Source organism: Ostrea edulis, chromosome 5 (genome assembly GCF_947568905.1).
Source record: "Ostrea edulis chromosome 5, xbOstEdul1.1, whole genome shotgun sequence".
Taxonomy (NCBI): Eukaryota; Metazoa; Mollusca; class Bivalvia; order Ostreida; family Ostreidae; genus Ostrea; species Ostrea edulis.
In genome coordinates this window covers 52264139-52281471 of record NC_079168.1, presented here as the reverse complement: position 1 = coordinate 52281471, position 17333 = coordinate 52264139, and the positions used below count along the sequence as shown (strand labels likewise).

Genomic DNA, 17333 nt, shown 5'->3' with positions numbered 1-17333 from the left:
CTAGGCATCAAGCAAATTAACAATTTACAGTTTGAATCCGATTACACACATCAAATAATATATCCATTGGTCATGCTTGATGTATGGCACTATGACCTCCATTATTTGTAAAAAGAAACATCTGCTTATTTCCTTCCATTCTGCAAAGAATGGCATAGACTAGATTATGATGTCATGGACACAAAATGCATTGGTGAGAGATAATTGATGAAAATCTTTTCCCACTCTGTATTCCTAAAAGTTACAATGTTTGACATATTTTTAATCTTGTTGCTTGTCAAAATGGGTCAAAAACTAAAATGTACTCAGCCAATTTGTGGGAACAGCCATACCTTGCTCTCAGGTTATGGTTAGTAATGAAAGAAGGGACTGACAAGATCTTTTGAAAACTAAGTAAACCTTGGTGCACACTGGTCATCAAAGAGAAACAAGCAAATTCAAGCAATAACAGTTTTAATCGCACATCTTGTAGTGCAACAACAAAGTAAACATTTGCCACACACATCTATATGTCACTGATTTTCTGCACATGTCCATCTGCAGAACCAACATATAAGGTACATAAAATAGGTATTTTTTTGTGAAAATTAGATCATTGTTTTTCCTGTCTCTTAAATTTTACTAGATTGAATAGCTTCTGAAAGGGAACATCCTGGGGTTCCCCTAAAGTGCCTCTTTTCTTTGGGTTGAAGTAATTACGGCGATACCATGTCTGAGTAACTTTCATCCTCTTGATTTTTTTCTGTAACTGGAGAAAAGCATACAAAAGGGCTTCTGCTGTCGGTGGACAACCTGAAATATTAAAAACTCTAAAGTCAAGTTTGTGTGAAAGCGTTCTACAATATAATAGAACATGGGGAGAAAGACCATTACTGATAAAATCCATTCCCAGTCACAAAATTTTCTTGTGATGCAAGCCCATAGTATAAACTGATGTCATTAATGCTTTCAAAACTTGTCAACTTTTGTTGTGTCCATCATCCTAAAGACCAATTTTTCGAACATTACTAATTGAATTGTGATATTCTCTACAGTAAAAGTTTACTTTGATTAGTATTCAGTATGATCCATTTTAAAAACTACTAAAGTTTATTACATTGTTTTTGTAGATCATGATGAGAGTTATCTCCCCATCACAGTAATATTTTAAAGGTTAAATATCTTGTGTCTAACCCAATACATGTACTTTATAGTACTGGCATTCTCTCCAGTTTTTAACTTGACAATCCATTAGTACATCGTTTATATAAAAAGCATGATGATCAGAGAAAACAAGGAAGGATATGACAAGGATGAGGCATCTTAGCTTACAATGGGTTTACATTCTGCTCCTCTCCGTTAGGAATTCTGTTGACCATTATGAAATTAAAATCAAACAAGAGGTACTGTGAGCAATGCTCACTAAGAATACCCCCCGCTTACCCCAATCTCCCAAAGGGTGTTGTTAATAGGTATAAATTACCTCTTTCCTGAGTGTAAAAATATGGTATGCCTTTGTAGAAGAAAATGGAAGATATAGTCCAAACACAAATCCATGGCATAAACCTATAATTTTGACCTTCAGACCAAAGGTCAAGGTCACAAAGAGGTCATGAATGTACATGACACATAGTCTCATGGTGATACACCCATGTCTTATGGTATGACTATGTCAAAACCCTATAATCAATTTTGACCTTGAGGTCAAAGTTCAAGGTCATATAGAGGTCATGAAGGTACCCGACACATCGTCTCATGGTGATACACTCATGTGTCAAATATGGTATGCCTATGTCAAAGAACAAAGAAGTCATGGCCCTGACACGAATCCATTGTAAAAACCTGTAATTTTGACATTGAGGTCAAGGTCATGAAGGTACATGACACATCATCTCATGGTGATACACTCGTGTGTCAAATATGGTATGCCTATGTCAAAGAACAAAGAAGTTATGGCCCGGACACGAATCCATTGTATAAAAACCCTTTAATTTTGACCTTGAGGTCAAGGTCATATAGAGGTCATGAAGGTACTCGACACATCGTCTCATGATGATCCACCTTTGTGCCAAATATGGTATGCCTAAGTCAAAGAACAAAGAAGTTCTGGCCCGGACACGAATCTGCACAGACAGACGGACGGACGGACAGAGTGATTCCTATATACCCCCCAGAACTTTGTTTGGGGGTGGGGTGGGGGGGTGGGAGGGGTGGGGGTGGGGGGGTGTATAAATATCCCTTTCAGCGGATTTCTTTCTTAAGGATGTATGCTACACCAGAGAAATTTGATGTAGATGAAAAGTGGAGGATATGTACAACAATATTTTGAAGTTGAAAATTTTCAAATTTATTTTATTTTGTCAAAAAATACAGTTTTAGCAGAAGGTAATCTGAAAAAAATTTAAAAACCCCAGCTGGACTCGAACCTGCGACCTACAGTTCAGCAGTCAGTATTCTAACCTACTGAGCTACTCGGCTAGGTATTTAAATGGAAAAAGAAAAGTGAAATATTGCTGATATCGATTTTTTCATCCATGTTTTTAAAGGAAGTCAGCCATTATGACGATGTAGAGTACCACCTTAAAATTATTTATTTCATCAAGAATGTAATCTGAATCTTGATTTAATTTAGGTCCTGTAGACGTATTTCCCATGACTACTAGTCAACCAATTGCAAATTGAACAAGAGTTCAAGAATTACAAACATTTCTGTGCATGGGTAGTTAAGAACAAAATCTATTCTTTTTCTTTATACTCTGTGTATAATTCAAAATGTTATATCTTCCTAAACTACTGGTACTTAAATGAGAAATAAATTGGACAGTACTAGGTATGGGATTGCAGCAGAACAATGTAAAAGAGCTGCATTGATGAAAAGTTTGGTCTTATAACCACATCCCTTTTTAGTAAAATACATACATGTACCACCATTACATGTGCATATGTTAATAATAATGCATTTCTGAACTTCTAAATGAAATGTTCCAAAGACATTTGAATCTACACTACACGATTTGTCATTTCTGGCCAAATCATGTTATAAAAACAAGAATATTCTTATAAATTCTTTATCCCTATTTCCGTGGGGGTGCAGTTATTTGTATGAAATGAGCTCACTGACACAATAGTTTCAGGGATAGGCAGTAACTTCACATCTGGCAAGTGAACCTAATTTTTGACTTAATGCCCAAATTCATATACCCACTACGAACCTGATTTATTACTTGCCTTTGGGAAAGTGAACCTAAATTTTGACTTGCTAAATTTCAAATATTAGTTATCTGAAGATAAGAAAGAATATTACTTAAAATTTATCATACTGTATTATGATTTGGTTCAACATGAATAACCCAAGAACAGTACAGTGAAACAACAAGAAACAAATAGGTTCAGAAGAGTAGTGCATGACATTTCAGACTGTATAACAGTATGCAGTACTGAAAATTGAGGACAAAAGGTTTTTTTTTTGGGGGGGGGGGGGGGGGGGGTGCAACATCGTCCATGGGACCTGCACATTAAATCTGTAAAGCAACCTCGCATTATGTCTTGGACAGGAAAAATGTGAACGAATACTATCTATTTTGTATGTTGAATTGCCAGTCATAAATGAATGAAATAACAATGCATTAGTAATTGTTTTCAATTTTTGACAGATGGTATGGTACACACCATATTGTTATCTGTGTCAATCAGCCCCCAAAACTCTTACTATCCAGTCTGAACACCCCCTCCCCCCAAGTCCTTTTCAAATCATATTTTTATTTATTTTCATGATGACTTTTCCTTGTTTCTATTCGTTTCCCCCCAAAATAAGCACTGGTAAAACAGAAGACTGAGAAGTAATGCTTCCTTCGTTTAAAGCTGCCATGAAACCAAAATCAGGTTAAGTCGTATATCAGAGTCGATTATATTTGGTACGACTTAATCACTTAGGTAGAAATGCTACCAAGAATTTTTTAAAACAGAAACGCGTGACTTAATCATGAAATAAAAAAAATAGAATTTAGACTTTTATGTCAGATATCATATTTTTAACTGAAATATTGAATAGCCCAATTGGACAAGTATATCTAGAGTTCTACTCATCTGAACTGAAACTTGCCATTTATTGTTGGGTAAACTGACAACCATTAATATTGATCCCTGTGGTTCTGGAGAAAATGTCAAAACTGTGTAAATCAGCAGTAAGTGACACAAGCCATGGACACACAAATGGAAAAATTCATTTATGTTCTGGAATAATTAACTACTCGCTGGGTTTTGAGAAAATAAAACTTACCAGGTACATATATGTCTACCGGAACAATTCTGTCACAGCCCCTGACAACTGAGTATGAGTAATGATAATATCCTCCTCCATTGGCACAGCTTCCCATAGAGATCACCCAGCGGGGATCTGGCATCTGATCATATACCTACAAGATACAACATCTATGCTAAATTAAAATTATCAGCACAATATCTATGATTATATATTCCTATGATAAATTAATCCTTAGATTATCCAATCTCTGCAAAACATTTCCCCAATACAATGAATTCTACTAATTGTACTACATTGATTAGATGATGAAGAAAACCTGGTCAATTTTTCACATTTGTACCTCCAGGCATTCATGATCCTTTATTATACATTAGACTACACTGTATGCTTCCTGTATGCATAATAACAGTTGATACAGTATAAGGTTATATTGCATTTTCTCTTGGTTAAAGGTGGAATTAATCGAACAAAATCATGGAATCCAAATCTATAACAACTGCATATCATAGCACAATGTTATGTCTATCAAATTAATGTTTTCTGCAACAACTGAGACTGCATATCATAGCAAAAGGTCTTGTTTATCAAATTAATGTTTCCTTACGATTTACCAGTGTTCACAGTTACTGTTTAGATTGAGATGAAGAAAATTGTCGGTGAACACAAATTGTAAAGAAATAAATTTTACCCTTCTTAGTGCAGGTGCCATCTTATTTGTCAAAGTGCCTGCGACAATCATGACGTCAGCATGACGTGGACTTGCTCGAAATACAATTCCAAATCGATCCATGTCATAACGTGGGGCAGCAAAATGCATCATTTCCACAGCACAGCATGCTAAACCAAATGTCATGGGCCACAGAGAAGTCTGCAAATAGATCAATATATCTGAATTTCATGCTTATTAAAAAGAGAATTAACATTAGGCAATTTTTTTTTAAATCCATAAGGCACTGCTACATGTTAGACTATAGAAATAAGAGTACTTAACTCCCAGATGTGTAATCCGAAAGCCGTTTACCCCAAGATTGAGCAGAGGTATAAATGTGTGTTACAAGTTGTGATTGTAATCACTAAATGTGAGACACAAATTGACCCCATGACACAACAGCCTATGGTGACCATTTCTTATTTGCATGATTGTACTATTCGAAAGGGCCTGACATAATAACATGTACTACATGTTAAAGCCCTTTAACTTAGGGTTTTAAAGTTCTAAGCAATAAAAATTTTCATTAAGTGGGACAAAGATGAGGTAATAAATGAAAGGCAGTCAATGCGAAAGACATCGGACCGTCGGACCTGACCGATGTGCAGTGCCTCAGGTCCGATGCGTCATTTTTTACACCAGACCGGAATGTCTGATGTCTCAGTGTCCGATTTTGGGCTTTATTATTTTGACGTGGAGTCCTTTAAATGTTTGTTATAAGTAAAAAATATCACACAAATCCAAATACGTAAATGAATGTGATTAAAACAGCATGGACCGTCTAAAGTATTCTTTGGTTCTGCATTTTCACGTGTTTTACTTTTTTACATTAGGTTTTTCGGTCTGACAAAATTTGGTTCAGTCCTGTGTGTTCATTGATTACACAGGACCGAATGTCCTGTGTGGTCCAAAAAACTTTCGCATAGACTGGAAAGGCATAAAACAAGAGACACCATTGGAAAAACCTGGTCACAAGTATCCCACACACTAAATATCAAAATATCAAAGCCCTCTCACAAATAAAATAATATAGTTTAAAAAGTTACAAGGCTGAAACAAGGTCAAAGTTTATTGCCAGAGACCAACAGTCTTGCAGGACTGTATACATGTATCCCCAAAGCTTCTATTTTGGAGGCATAAAAAATGTCAGTATCTGCTCAGTATCCTTCATACCCTTCTTCCATAGTTCAACAGATCATCAGCTCTAGCCATGACAAAATCCATGTTGCTCTCTGGGGCCTGGTGAGGAGAATAAGGATCCCGGGGGCCTGGTTGTACTACTTGTGTGTTAGCATCTGTACTCTGTCTTCTGTATGGTACCAAACTAAAGGAAAACATAACATAATTTTAAAAAAAGATCTGCAGGGTTGATTCACATACACACTGAACAGTTTGCACCATTTATGAAAGATTTAAAAGATATTGTGAGGTTTAAGAAATTTTTAAGACATAAATTTTATGGGTTTTTTTTTTTGAGGGGCGGAGGGGGGTGTTTCTTTTTCAGTTTGATACAGGCAACCCAAAGCCATGTTGAATATCAGTTAGATTAAAAATTTATAGTTTAGAATCCCTTAGTCTGAATGGCAAGTGAATATTAAAGTTAATGTTAACCAACCCTAATTCGAGATTCCTCTGACTCTTACCCATGCTTTTATATTGTGACATATGTGGGGGTAAGAGTAAGAGGAATCTCAGATTACATTAACCCATGCAATATACATTGCCACAGTCTATTCCAAGGAGTGTGTCTCTTGCAACAATCATTTATATCTAAGCACGTATTACCTTGTTTGTTTTTCATTTTCTTTTTCAGATGCTAGTGTCTTCAAATTGACGGAACATGTAAGAGCTGGGCTGCGTCGACTCAGTAGGGATCCCAAAAGGTGATTTATTGATCCGGAAAATCTGAGAACTACAAATTTTAAACATATGTAACAGACATGAAAAGATGAACAAATTCTATTTCCGCTATATGTCATCTATAACAAACTTCCTTAAAGGGATTGATTCACGATTTTCCTTCAAATGTTGTTTTTTTTTTTAACTTTAAATGATCAAAATCTACAGTCTAATATGTTTAGAAAAGAATTAAGGTTATTCATCATGACAGAAGCTCATTATAGAGAGTTCATTATTTGTTTTGAATACAAAGATGAAGGTGTGTTACTGTTTACGGGGTTTTCAAAATAAATGGATACTGGTCCAAGTATTATACATATCACATCTCATTTAGGTAAAATTGTCATTTAAAAGTTAAAATGTGTGATTGTACAAAATGAAGATGCTTTAAATTACAAAATTAACATTTCACTGGTTTGTTTGATTACATAAAAAGACTCGAGTCTTTGTTTACATAACACAGAATAGAAGCTAAAATATTGCTCTTCTCCTTGCATTCAGACAGTCCAAATTTTGGTTGTCAGCATTAAATGAGCTATATTTTTAATTTTTAACATGAAAAATGAAAAACATTTCTTTCGAAAAACGTGAACCAGTCCCTTTAAAGGGACTGGTGTACAAAGTTTGAATTTGTTTTCCATTCAATTTTTATGTAAAACATTAAAAATATAACTCATTTAAAATTGACAACCAGAATTTAGAACTTCTTGATTCAAGAATAAAAAAAATATTTTAGACCTAAGTCTGTGTTATGTAAATGAGACTGCAATTTAAAGCATCCTAATTTTGCAGACACAATTTGAACTTTCAAATGACACATTTTACCTAAAGAATATATGTTTTATTATTTATATCATAAACTTAAATCGATAACCTTTCAATTTCAAAATTTTGTAAACAATAACATATCCCAATCTTTGTTTACAAAGCGAAATGATAAGGCTTAAAATAAAAATTGATTTGTTTGATGTACTCCGACCGACCCGTGAAATTTGCCCCGACCCGATCATTTTTTCTGCACTTGGAATTTTTTTTTTTTTTGCTCCCTGGAAAATAGACATTTTTTGAATTAGTATTAAACTTGATGCCATTTTTTTTTAATTTGGACTAGTTGTTTTACAGTCTTATCAAAATGTCCTTAGAGCATCTTTCGGTTCTACTTTCACTTTGATAATGACCATTTGTTAATCCGGGAACTTTTCAAACACTTTTCTATGTGAACGATCAAATATACAGCATCCCTGCTCCAAATTACATTATCTACCAACAAGATAGAGCAAGGAGCTACGAACTCCCCCGTTGAGGCCTGATCGTATTTATGTACAAAAGTTTGAAAGCCATGTTATTTAAATAAAAAATCACGTGGGATAGCGCACCAAATTATGGCGGACCACGAGTCGCGTTTAAGTTGATGGGCTATATTTCTGAAAAGGCACGCATATTATTTTGATATGGGATTATTTAAATGTTATGACGATTAATAGGTGAACGGCACTTTTACTTTGCTCTTAAACTGAGACACACGAATGGAACACGATCGTCACAACAATTTGAACGATGCGGGGAAGTCGGCATTAAAATTATATTGGGTAATATTAAAACTTATTGTAAATTGCTATCATCATGCAATTCACTTGGATATTCATGGATCACATTATTGTGTTTAAGTGATTGCTATTATGAATGTCGGAATCGACCGGTGGGAATAAAAAGGGGTGTTGATTTATTTATTAACAACTGTAGAGGTCCTCATCCGTGACGAATGCAAAACGTCCTGAGTAAATTTCAGGAGACATTGGAAGATTTACGTGTATTATGTACAAAATGAATGTTCTAAACTCTATTCTGTCTGGCAGCGTTATGTGTTTAATGAAAACATAAGAAAATTTGTAAATCTGATTTAAAAAAAAAAAAAATGCCGATCTACCTACCTGACTTGAAAAATGTGGGTCGGAGTACATCAAACAAAATTTTTTTAAATGATGGCCTAAACTCTCTTTCATGAGATTTTGTCGTAATGTTTAGTGAATTCTTAGATAGCATATTTGATACTAACAATCCGGCGTATTCGGGTTAACCGGTGATACACTTGATTCGGAGTCGGAATTGTGCATGCATCCTGCTGGGTAAGCCGATTGAGCCAAAAATTTTTAATAGGCGAAGGTGGCTTGAAGCTGCCATCTTTGGAGACAGTAGTATTGAGAGTTGCTTATTCTAAGACATATAGTTTTTAATTTTTACACTGGTGAAATCAACATGATTTGTAAATACGTCGGTCATTTCTATGCCGAATAATGATTATATAATAGAAGGTCAACATTTTCATTACTGTAGTCCAGTCACTTGATTCTTAGCGCATCACCGGGTATAACAGGCTTAGTTTGATTTGGCTGGATTTTATCAGAATCAAGTATGCTAAGAGTGTAGATTTTGATCATTAAAAGTGAAAAACAAAATTTTGGAGAAAATCATGAATCAGTGCCTTATCTTAGTTTTGATGTTAAACATTAAAATTTAAATTCATTTCATGTTGACAGCCAAAATTTTGACCTTTTGAATGCAAGAATGAGAGCAATATTTCAGCTCTATCAGGGTAAATTGTCACTAGAAATTATTGAAGACGAGTCCTGGACTCGTGGTTTATAAGCAGCTTGAGTCCCGTGAAAATTTGATGAGTCCCATGAATTTTTAATGAGTCTTTTTTATATAAGACAATTAAAATGGACGCAGTACAAAACATATCAATTTTAAGATTTATTTTTAATCATTTGCAACTTGGCCTCGGATGACTAATTGTCCATGCCAACAGAATTACTTCCCCGAATCTCCTATCATCACAACAACCCTATTCAATATCAAACAGCATTTTAATCAAATTATTATCGTGATGAAATAGATGTGTACTAGTTTTGTTTGCCGACGATCTGTAAAACATACCAAAGTTTAAAAACTACGCTACTTTTAATTCCAATAAAAATGGTTACCGGACAACAAACATTTAGATTTAAATATAGATCCCGATTTGTAAAACAAATAAAGAAAGAAAGAAAGAAGAATAAATAACTGCCAGTGGCAAAATGTTCTGACATTTAGCATCTTATCATATTATCTTTTGAATATTATATTCTAATTCGCATCTAACTGACTGGCGATGAACAAAAATGTCTGATTGGGACACTGTGAACTTGGTGGTACTATTTCAGTTCACAAGAGCATAACGTTTTACCTAGATTTTTCCCCACTACGAGTTTTAATTAATACACAATATCAGGGCTTTTAAGTAAAATTAAAATTTTTACTCTGAGTCAATGGCGCGTCCACGGGACTTGCCATATCAGACAAACTTGCGTCCCAAATGAATTTTCTGCGTCTAGGACACAGATTCTTGCGTTAGTGACAACCCTGTCTATGTTATGTAAATAAAGACTCTCATCTTTTTATGGTTACAAACAAACCAGTGAAGTGTTAATTTTGTAATTCAAACCATCTTTATTTTGCACAGTTGCAAATTAAACTTTTAGATGACACATTATACCTAAAGAATACTTGAAATGTGATAGATATAATAAACTTAGATTGAAATCCATTTCTTTTGAAAACTTTGTAAACAATAACATACCACAATCTTTGTTCACAAAAATAATAAACTCTCTAAGATGAACTTACGTGATAATGTATAACCTCAATTTTTTTGTGAAACCTTTTAAATGCATTAGACTGTAGACTTTGATCATTAAAAGTGAAAAACAAAATTTTGGGGGAAATCGTGAATTTCTCCCTTTAAATGATTTAATTTTAGCATTAGGCCTTCTTTACGTTATATGCAAAAAACATTTATATATTAACAAATTATATAAATAAAATGGTGGTTATGTAAATCATCTAAAGTATGAATCATATATATATATATATGGCATAGACTTGAGAATTGCCCAGAATCATCCCTGTTATACAGTGCTTATACAGAGAATATCAATCTGAATTCATATAATATAAATTGTTGGTACAAAAACATTAGTTATTTTTAGGAAAAAATGGGCATTTTGGTACCCAATTGTAAAAATCTCAAATTCTCATTTTTCAAAAAACAAATGAAGAATCAGGTACGGAAACAATTTTTACTTTACTGGTCAAAACGACGTGAAGAGGGTCAGAAATCAGGAAAACTCACAACATATTTTTCGTATTAAGAAAACTTTACTATGGAAAGTTATATATTTTTAGAATCCCTAGAATTAAGAAAAACTCTATGTAGATTTCGAATTAGTGCACATGACCTTCGAATTGAAAGAGGAAGATATGAATTTACAAAAACCAATTCTGGCCAGAAGATTTCTTTAGAAAGAAACAAAAGAATATGTGAATTATGTAACCTTAATTGTGTAGAAGATGAATTTCATTTCCTTACTGATTGTCCATTCTATGTTGAAGAGAGAAATATGTTTTTTAATGGTATATACAAGCTCAACAAAAATTTTATCTATCTAACAAATTTACTTGGTTGATGATTAATGAAGATAAACCAGTAATTGTCAAATTGAGTGAATATTTAGTGCAAACTTTCAGAAAAAGAAGTGATGCTTTAAAACTGCAAAAATCATTATAGTTTATTATTCATATGTTGGTATAATACTGATACTGTCCATTTACTTGTGTATATGATACATGGTTAGCAATTCATATATGTATGTACTTGTTTCCCCAACATGCTGCATCCACATGCAGTTTGCAGTCTATGTAACCTGTAGTTAATGTTGTAAACTTTCTTTCTTTTTTGAATTTCCTTCTTTATAAACTGTCTTACTGTTATGCCCTCTGGGCCCAAAATTGGAATAAACTTATCTTATTTGGTTTATTTATTATTTGGTATATATATATATATATATCTATATCTATATTATATATATATGTATATATCTGTGTGTGTGTGTGTGTGTGTGTGTGTGTGTGTAGATAGATATTATGCCTGTTATATAAATGCTTAGGCCGAATTGCCTAGGTCCTAATGACAATTGTATGGAGCAAAATGACAGGTTGGCATTCATTTCCCATTTTTCTTTGAATGTTAAACAAACCGATTTAACGTTCTCTAAAACCATTTGAGAGAGATTGCAATATATAAAACGTGTTAAGGTTTAAAATACTTTTTTTTTAACCAGAGAAATGTCACCTACCCGATCTGGTCGCCATTTTCCCTCTCACGCATGCGTAATATAAATTTTCAGCAATGGCGGATTTATCGGAGTTGAAGGTAAGTTGAGAGGGAAAAACAAAAGACCAAACGGTCTAACCTTCATGATAATGTTTGAACAGGAACGTATGTATTTATGTGGTACCAGACATTATTTCCACGTTGTTCCTTTCATAGAATGAGATCCGCATTTTCTCAATAGCTGAAATTAGAGGCAGATACAGATGTTTTTGCTCAACTGTACATGAACTATGTTCTTCACGTGTTCATACTATATATATTTACGACATTTTGTTTGGAAAAAGTGTATGAAGGTATTTTAAAAGTGTTTTATCACTGTGTATCGTATATATCTATAGGAAATTGAATAAGGAAGGGCTATTTATTTTTCCGCGGGAGACAACTCGTACAATTTCGTAATTTAAATTGTTACCTCCCTTTTCTCTATTTAGGTCAAGGTTGTGATAGGTAGAATATCAAATATCGCTAAGTCATGGTGGTCATGTTATTTTACTAATCAGTAGGCAGTTTCACAGTGATGACAAGACATGATACACAAGTATATTACATGTCACCAGTTTGGGGAAAAACTAACCAAGAGAATGTGCTACCAGATAGACTTTTGGCAAATATAATGGTCCAAAACTAATCAGTTATCCATTTAGATATGTTACCAGAATTCACGAAACTAGTCAAAATCCTACATACGAATCGGGGTGGACTAGGGCTGAAACGATTCACAGAAATATCGATATTGTTCAATATAAACCTTTGATTCAATGTTTGATTCATTGCCTCGATTTTCGGTTCAATATGTTTATTACAAACTGGTTCAGTAAAATACATCAGGTTCGGTCTGTAATGATTATTTTTACCTGCAATATAGGGTCAAATAACGTTCAGACTGCCTTGAGTCTTACGAAAAGAATTATAATGAAATTTTTCAGTTTATACTACAGAGTCAACATGCATCTTATAAACGTTTGGCAATTTGGAAACATTTTGCTTTTAAAATTATGAATGTGAATCTTGTTAATTAGATTTTTCTTCAATGTTATATTGGTTTCTTCTGTAAATTGTATCGTATTGAAAGTATTGAATTGTGGCGTAAATATTGCAGTATGTATTGTATCGTGAAGGGGGGCGTATCGTTTCAGCCATAGGGTGGACTATTTTGTGTCACAGTGAGTTATCAAGCTTAACACTTATTTTCTTAAAAGTGGACAAATTTTTAATGGCTGGCCTAAAATGAAGACCTATAGGTAATTGAAGACCTACGGAAGACTTACAAAGATATGGGCTTTACACATCAAAACTAATATGATTTTCTGATGAAGCATGTATTATCTATCTAATGAACACAAAAAAGTTTGATAAAAATAAGTTTTAAAGTGTGATATGGGGAACCATCTTATTTTCTCTTAAACGACATAGCGCAAGAACAATTAACTTGCATAAATGTCATACCTACAAATCAGCTGCTCAAAATTACTAATAATTTCTTTTATATTTTTTTTGTTAAAGATCAGAAAAATGTTTCAAAATTGTATATTAAAAAGTAAAAGAAATGATTAACAATTGAACAGCTGATTTGTAAATTCATATATATTTATGCGAGTTATCATTCTTGCACTTGGTCATCTAAGAGAAAAAAATAGTTCCCCATAGTGGCATACTGTGCTTAAAACTCATTTTTATCAAAATTGTTTGTGTTTACTAGATATTAGAGACATGCTTAATCAGAAAATCATAGTTTCAACCTGTGGCTGTAGGTCTTCAATTAGGTATGCCCAATTTTTAAACCTATTAATGAATTTTTTTTGTTCTTATAAAACAAAACTTATTTCATTTAAAATATCACTTACCATTAACTTTCCTTGCAAAATTATTATGAAAAAAAAATCCTTGTTATGGTCATTGAAATTATGATAACATAAAACTCATTATATTTTGTGTTTTATATTCTTAATTTCATACCATCAGTGAACATTTGGCGTAATATTACATAATTCTAGAAAGATTGGGACAAGAACAATGTTTCTGGATATTATAATTCATTTAATTTAATTGTATAGGGCTACGGACTCTACTCTGTACACAATTGTTACTATGCTCCTGATCTTTTACTGTTCATCAGATTTCTACAAAATCTTTGTAATATTACTTTTTCAAGTCCCGAAGAATAAAAAAGAAAATATATTCTATTTTATTAATTGATGTTTTCAAAACTTTTCTTGCTAAAACAGGGCTACGGACTCTGCATAAAGTGAACATTTTTGCACACTAAGTTCTAATTATTTGATACAAAGGAGTAAATTTCTATTGGAATGAACTTTTTAATAGATGTCATACCTAAAATATTTTTGTTAATTGGTTGCCATATATACAACCATATACAATATTTTAAGCAAAGTATACCTATGACCCTGAAAAGTTGAAAATATCAGACTTAAGTGCCGATACTTTTTCTTCTGTTATTTCATTTTTTAAACCAAATCTGAAACCAGCGGTTTTTTTCCTTATATAACTGGTACCGATAAACGGTACCATTCCCAATGCTAAAAAAAGTTGATTTTTCCCAATTTCAAAACTTAAAATTCCCAATTCACTTGCCGGAAATTAGACGGCTGACATCATAATTTACTTATTCTGAAACGTTGTATGAGTTAACTAAAATGTTCACCTCCGGTATTAAATTGAAAGTACAAATCATGGCATTGCGCGTGTTGTAGAGCTACGATGATTCTAGAACGAGCCTACGACAATTCCTGATGTCTTGCAACAGTATATATTACCGTAAACAATTGTTTTGTTCTTTATTTTTTTTCTTTTAGTTGAAATCATTTGCCGATACATTGGTAGAAAATTCCCAATTTGTTTGATTTTGATGCTATTTTTCCCAATTGAATGGGTACAAGTACCAGTGGGTAGAGAAAAAACCCGCTGGAAACTGTAAATTTTGAAATAAATTGTATAAAATGCTTTTACTACTAAGATAAAAATTTAGATACTTTTTCTGGGATTTCACCAAGCAAATAGTCTGTACAAATACATGCAATCAAATTTGACACAAATCACACTCACAGAATCATGTATAATTTTCATTTTAACCATCTTTTCTTGGTTACAAAATAACACAAAGTACTTATAAAGTTATACTGTTTTAGAAAGCTGAAAGTGTCTACTTTACAGTGATGTTATTCTTGAAACTGTATCTATTAATACAAAAAAGAAATCTGCTTCCATATTAGGTTTAATAGTACACTGTAGTAATTTCCACCCTGATTGTGTTTTAGCCGATAGGACAACTTGTACTACACTGTAAATTTTTAGAATTTATAGCACATTGCCACAAGTGACAAATTTATTAGAAAGGCTTGGTAATACCAGTAAAAAGAGCTTGCAATATGTTCAAGCCTTTATCTTTATTCCATGCAAATCCTATTTCAATTTTTCAAAAACACAACTTTTTTAGGTCACCTGAGTACCTATTGCAATCTGCTGTCGTCCGTCTCCGTGCGTTAACAATTGAGCATTTTTAACTTCATCTTGATAACTACCGGTCCAATTCTTTTCAAATTTGGTATGAAGCATCTTTGGGACAAGGGGGACATAAATTGTAAATTTCAGGTCTCCAGCAACCCTGGGGCCTTAGGGGCGGGGCAAAAACTGCCCAAAATTGACCAAATTTCAAAAATCTTCTTCTCAAGAATTGCACATGTGTAAGAAAAACTAAATGTGCATGGTGATTGAAAGCAGGAAGGCCTCTACCAAAAGTGTAAATTTCATGATCCCCGGAGTAGGAGTTCTGACCCCAGGGCAGGGCCAAACTTGGTATATATAGTGTTTATGTGTAAAACACTTAGATAACATCTTCTTTAGTGCTGTTGATACTACATGTGTATATTGAAACTAAATAAGTATTTAGAAAGAGCAGGTAGTCCTTTACCAAAATTTTAAATTTGATGATCCCAGGGGTAGGGGTTTTGGTATCAGGGTGGGGCCAAAATGGTCAGTTATTAAATGTGTGAACAATAGACATTTTTAACTTCTTCTTGATAACTATCATTCCAATTCTTTTCATATTTGGTATGAAGCATCTTTGGAACTAGGGGAACATAAATTGTAAATTTCAGGATTCCTGCACCCCTGGGGCCTTGGGGGTGGGGCAAAAACTGCCCAAAATTGACCAAATTTCAAAAATCTTCTTCTCAAGAACCACACACGTGTAAGAAAAACTAAATGTATGGTGATGGAGAGCAGGAAGGCCTCTACCAAAATTGTAAATTTTATGATCCCAGGGCGGGGCCAAACTTGTTATATAGTGTTTATGTGTAAAACACTTGAATAACATCTTCTTTAGTTCTGTTTATGCTAAATTGAAACTAAATGGATAGAGCAGGTAGTCTTTTACCAAAATTGTAAATTTGATGATCCCCAGAGTAAGGGTTCTGATCCCAGGGTGGGGCCAAACTTAGTATATAGTATTTATGTGTAAGTTTGCTGATACTGTATAAAATTTAAATGCATACTTAGGAATAGCAGAAAAGGATGTACAAAAAATGCTGACTTTCAATCAAAACCCAGAGTTATGACTTTAGGATGAGTCCAAATTAGTCGTATCTTTTGATGTTTTAATGTTAAATTGTTAATACCCCTATTATTTAAAGCCTTTCATCAGTGTATGCACTTTTGAAGGCAGTGAAAATTTTTAAGAACACATCTTGTTTTATACTGTTGCTGAACATTAGAATTTAGCTTAGAAATTCAGAACAGGAAATGTTTTCTAGATTTCATAGCCCATGGAAGTAGTGATACTTTTTCACTAATATTCAAGTGACTGACAAGGCCTGTGGGCCTCTTGTTAGTCAGAATGCCATCATTTCTGTCCCCAGTCACTGTCAGAATCATTGTGATTCTCCTTATCTGTATCATTTGTCATGTCCATTTCTGCTGTTCCACACTACTTTAGGGATGCTGAAGAACTGATTCTTCAGGTACAGTTTCTGAATTTCTCTTTAATTATCACATCACCTGTTGTGAAACAGTTATTACTTTGAGATTGCATAACAGTTATGACCTTGATATTTATGTTCAAACATGGCAGAGCTATAATAGTCCCAAATTTCATTTAGACTTGGGCGACAGGTAGATTTTTTTCCCTGAGATAAATGACTGTTAGCTTTGTGATCATACCAGCGATATGATGAATCTTTGGAAGAAGGAATAGTATCATCACAATTTTTGAAATTGAAGTATGCCTTTGATGAAAAGTAGATCAGGGTTTGAAA

At 33.5% G+C, this 17333-nt stretch overlaps 2 protein-coding genes across 8 annotated transcripts in view; one reads left to right on the top strand and one right to left on the bottom strand.

Moving 5' to 3' along the window:
* Positions 1 to 436: 436 nt before the first annotated feature.
* Positions 437 to 16427, bottom strand: LOC125652435 (NADH-quinone oxidoreductase subunit B 2-like). The gene is made up of 6 exons (XM_048881634.2): positions 12026 to 16427; positions 6738 to 6864; positions 6126 to 6276; positions 4932 to 5111; positions 4259 to 4394; positions 437 to 792 (listed from the first exon to the last, which is right to left on the bottom strand). Exons 1-6 carry the CDS (start codon positions 12039 to 12041, stop codon positions 593 to 595), a joined length of 810 nt encoding a protein of 269 aa, XP_048737591.1. The 5' UTR covers positions 12042 to 16427; the 3' UTR covers positions 437 to 592.
* Positions 12052 to 17333, top strand: part of LOC125652433 (E3 SUMO-protein ligase PIAS2-like) — a 50526-nt gene continuing 45244 nt past the window's right edge. For all 7 annotated transcript variants that reach the window (XM_056164768.1, XM_056164769.1, XM_048881628.2 and 4 more), the window contains exon 1: positions 12052 to 12102. In XM_056164768.1, coding sequence (XP_056020743.1) covers positions 12079 to 12102 — 24 coding nt within the window. In that variant the 5' untranslated portion in view covers positions 12052 to 12078. The remainder of the gene's footprint in view (positions 12103 to 17333) is intronic.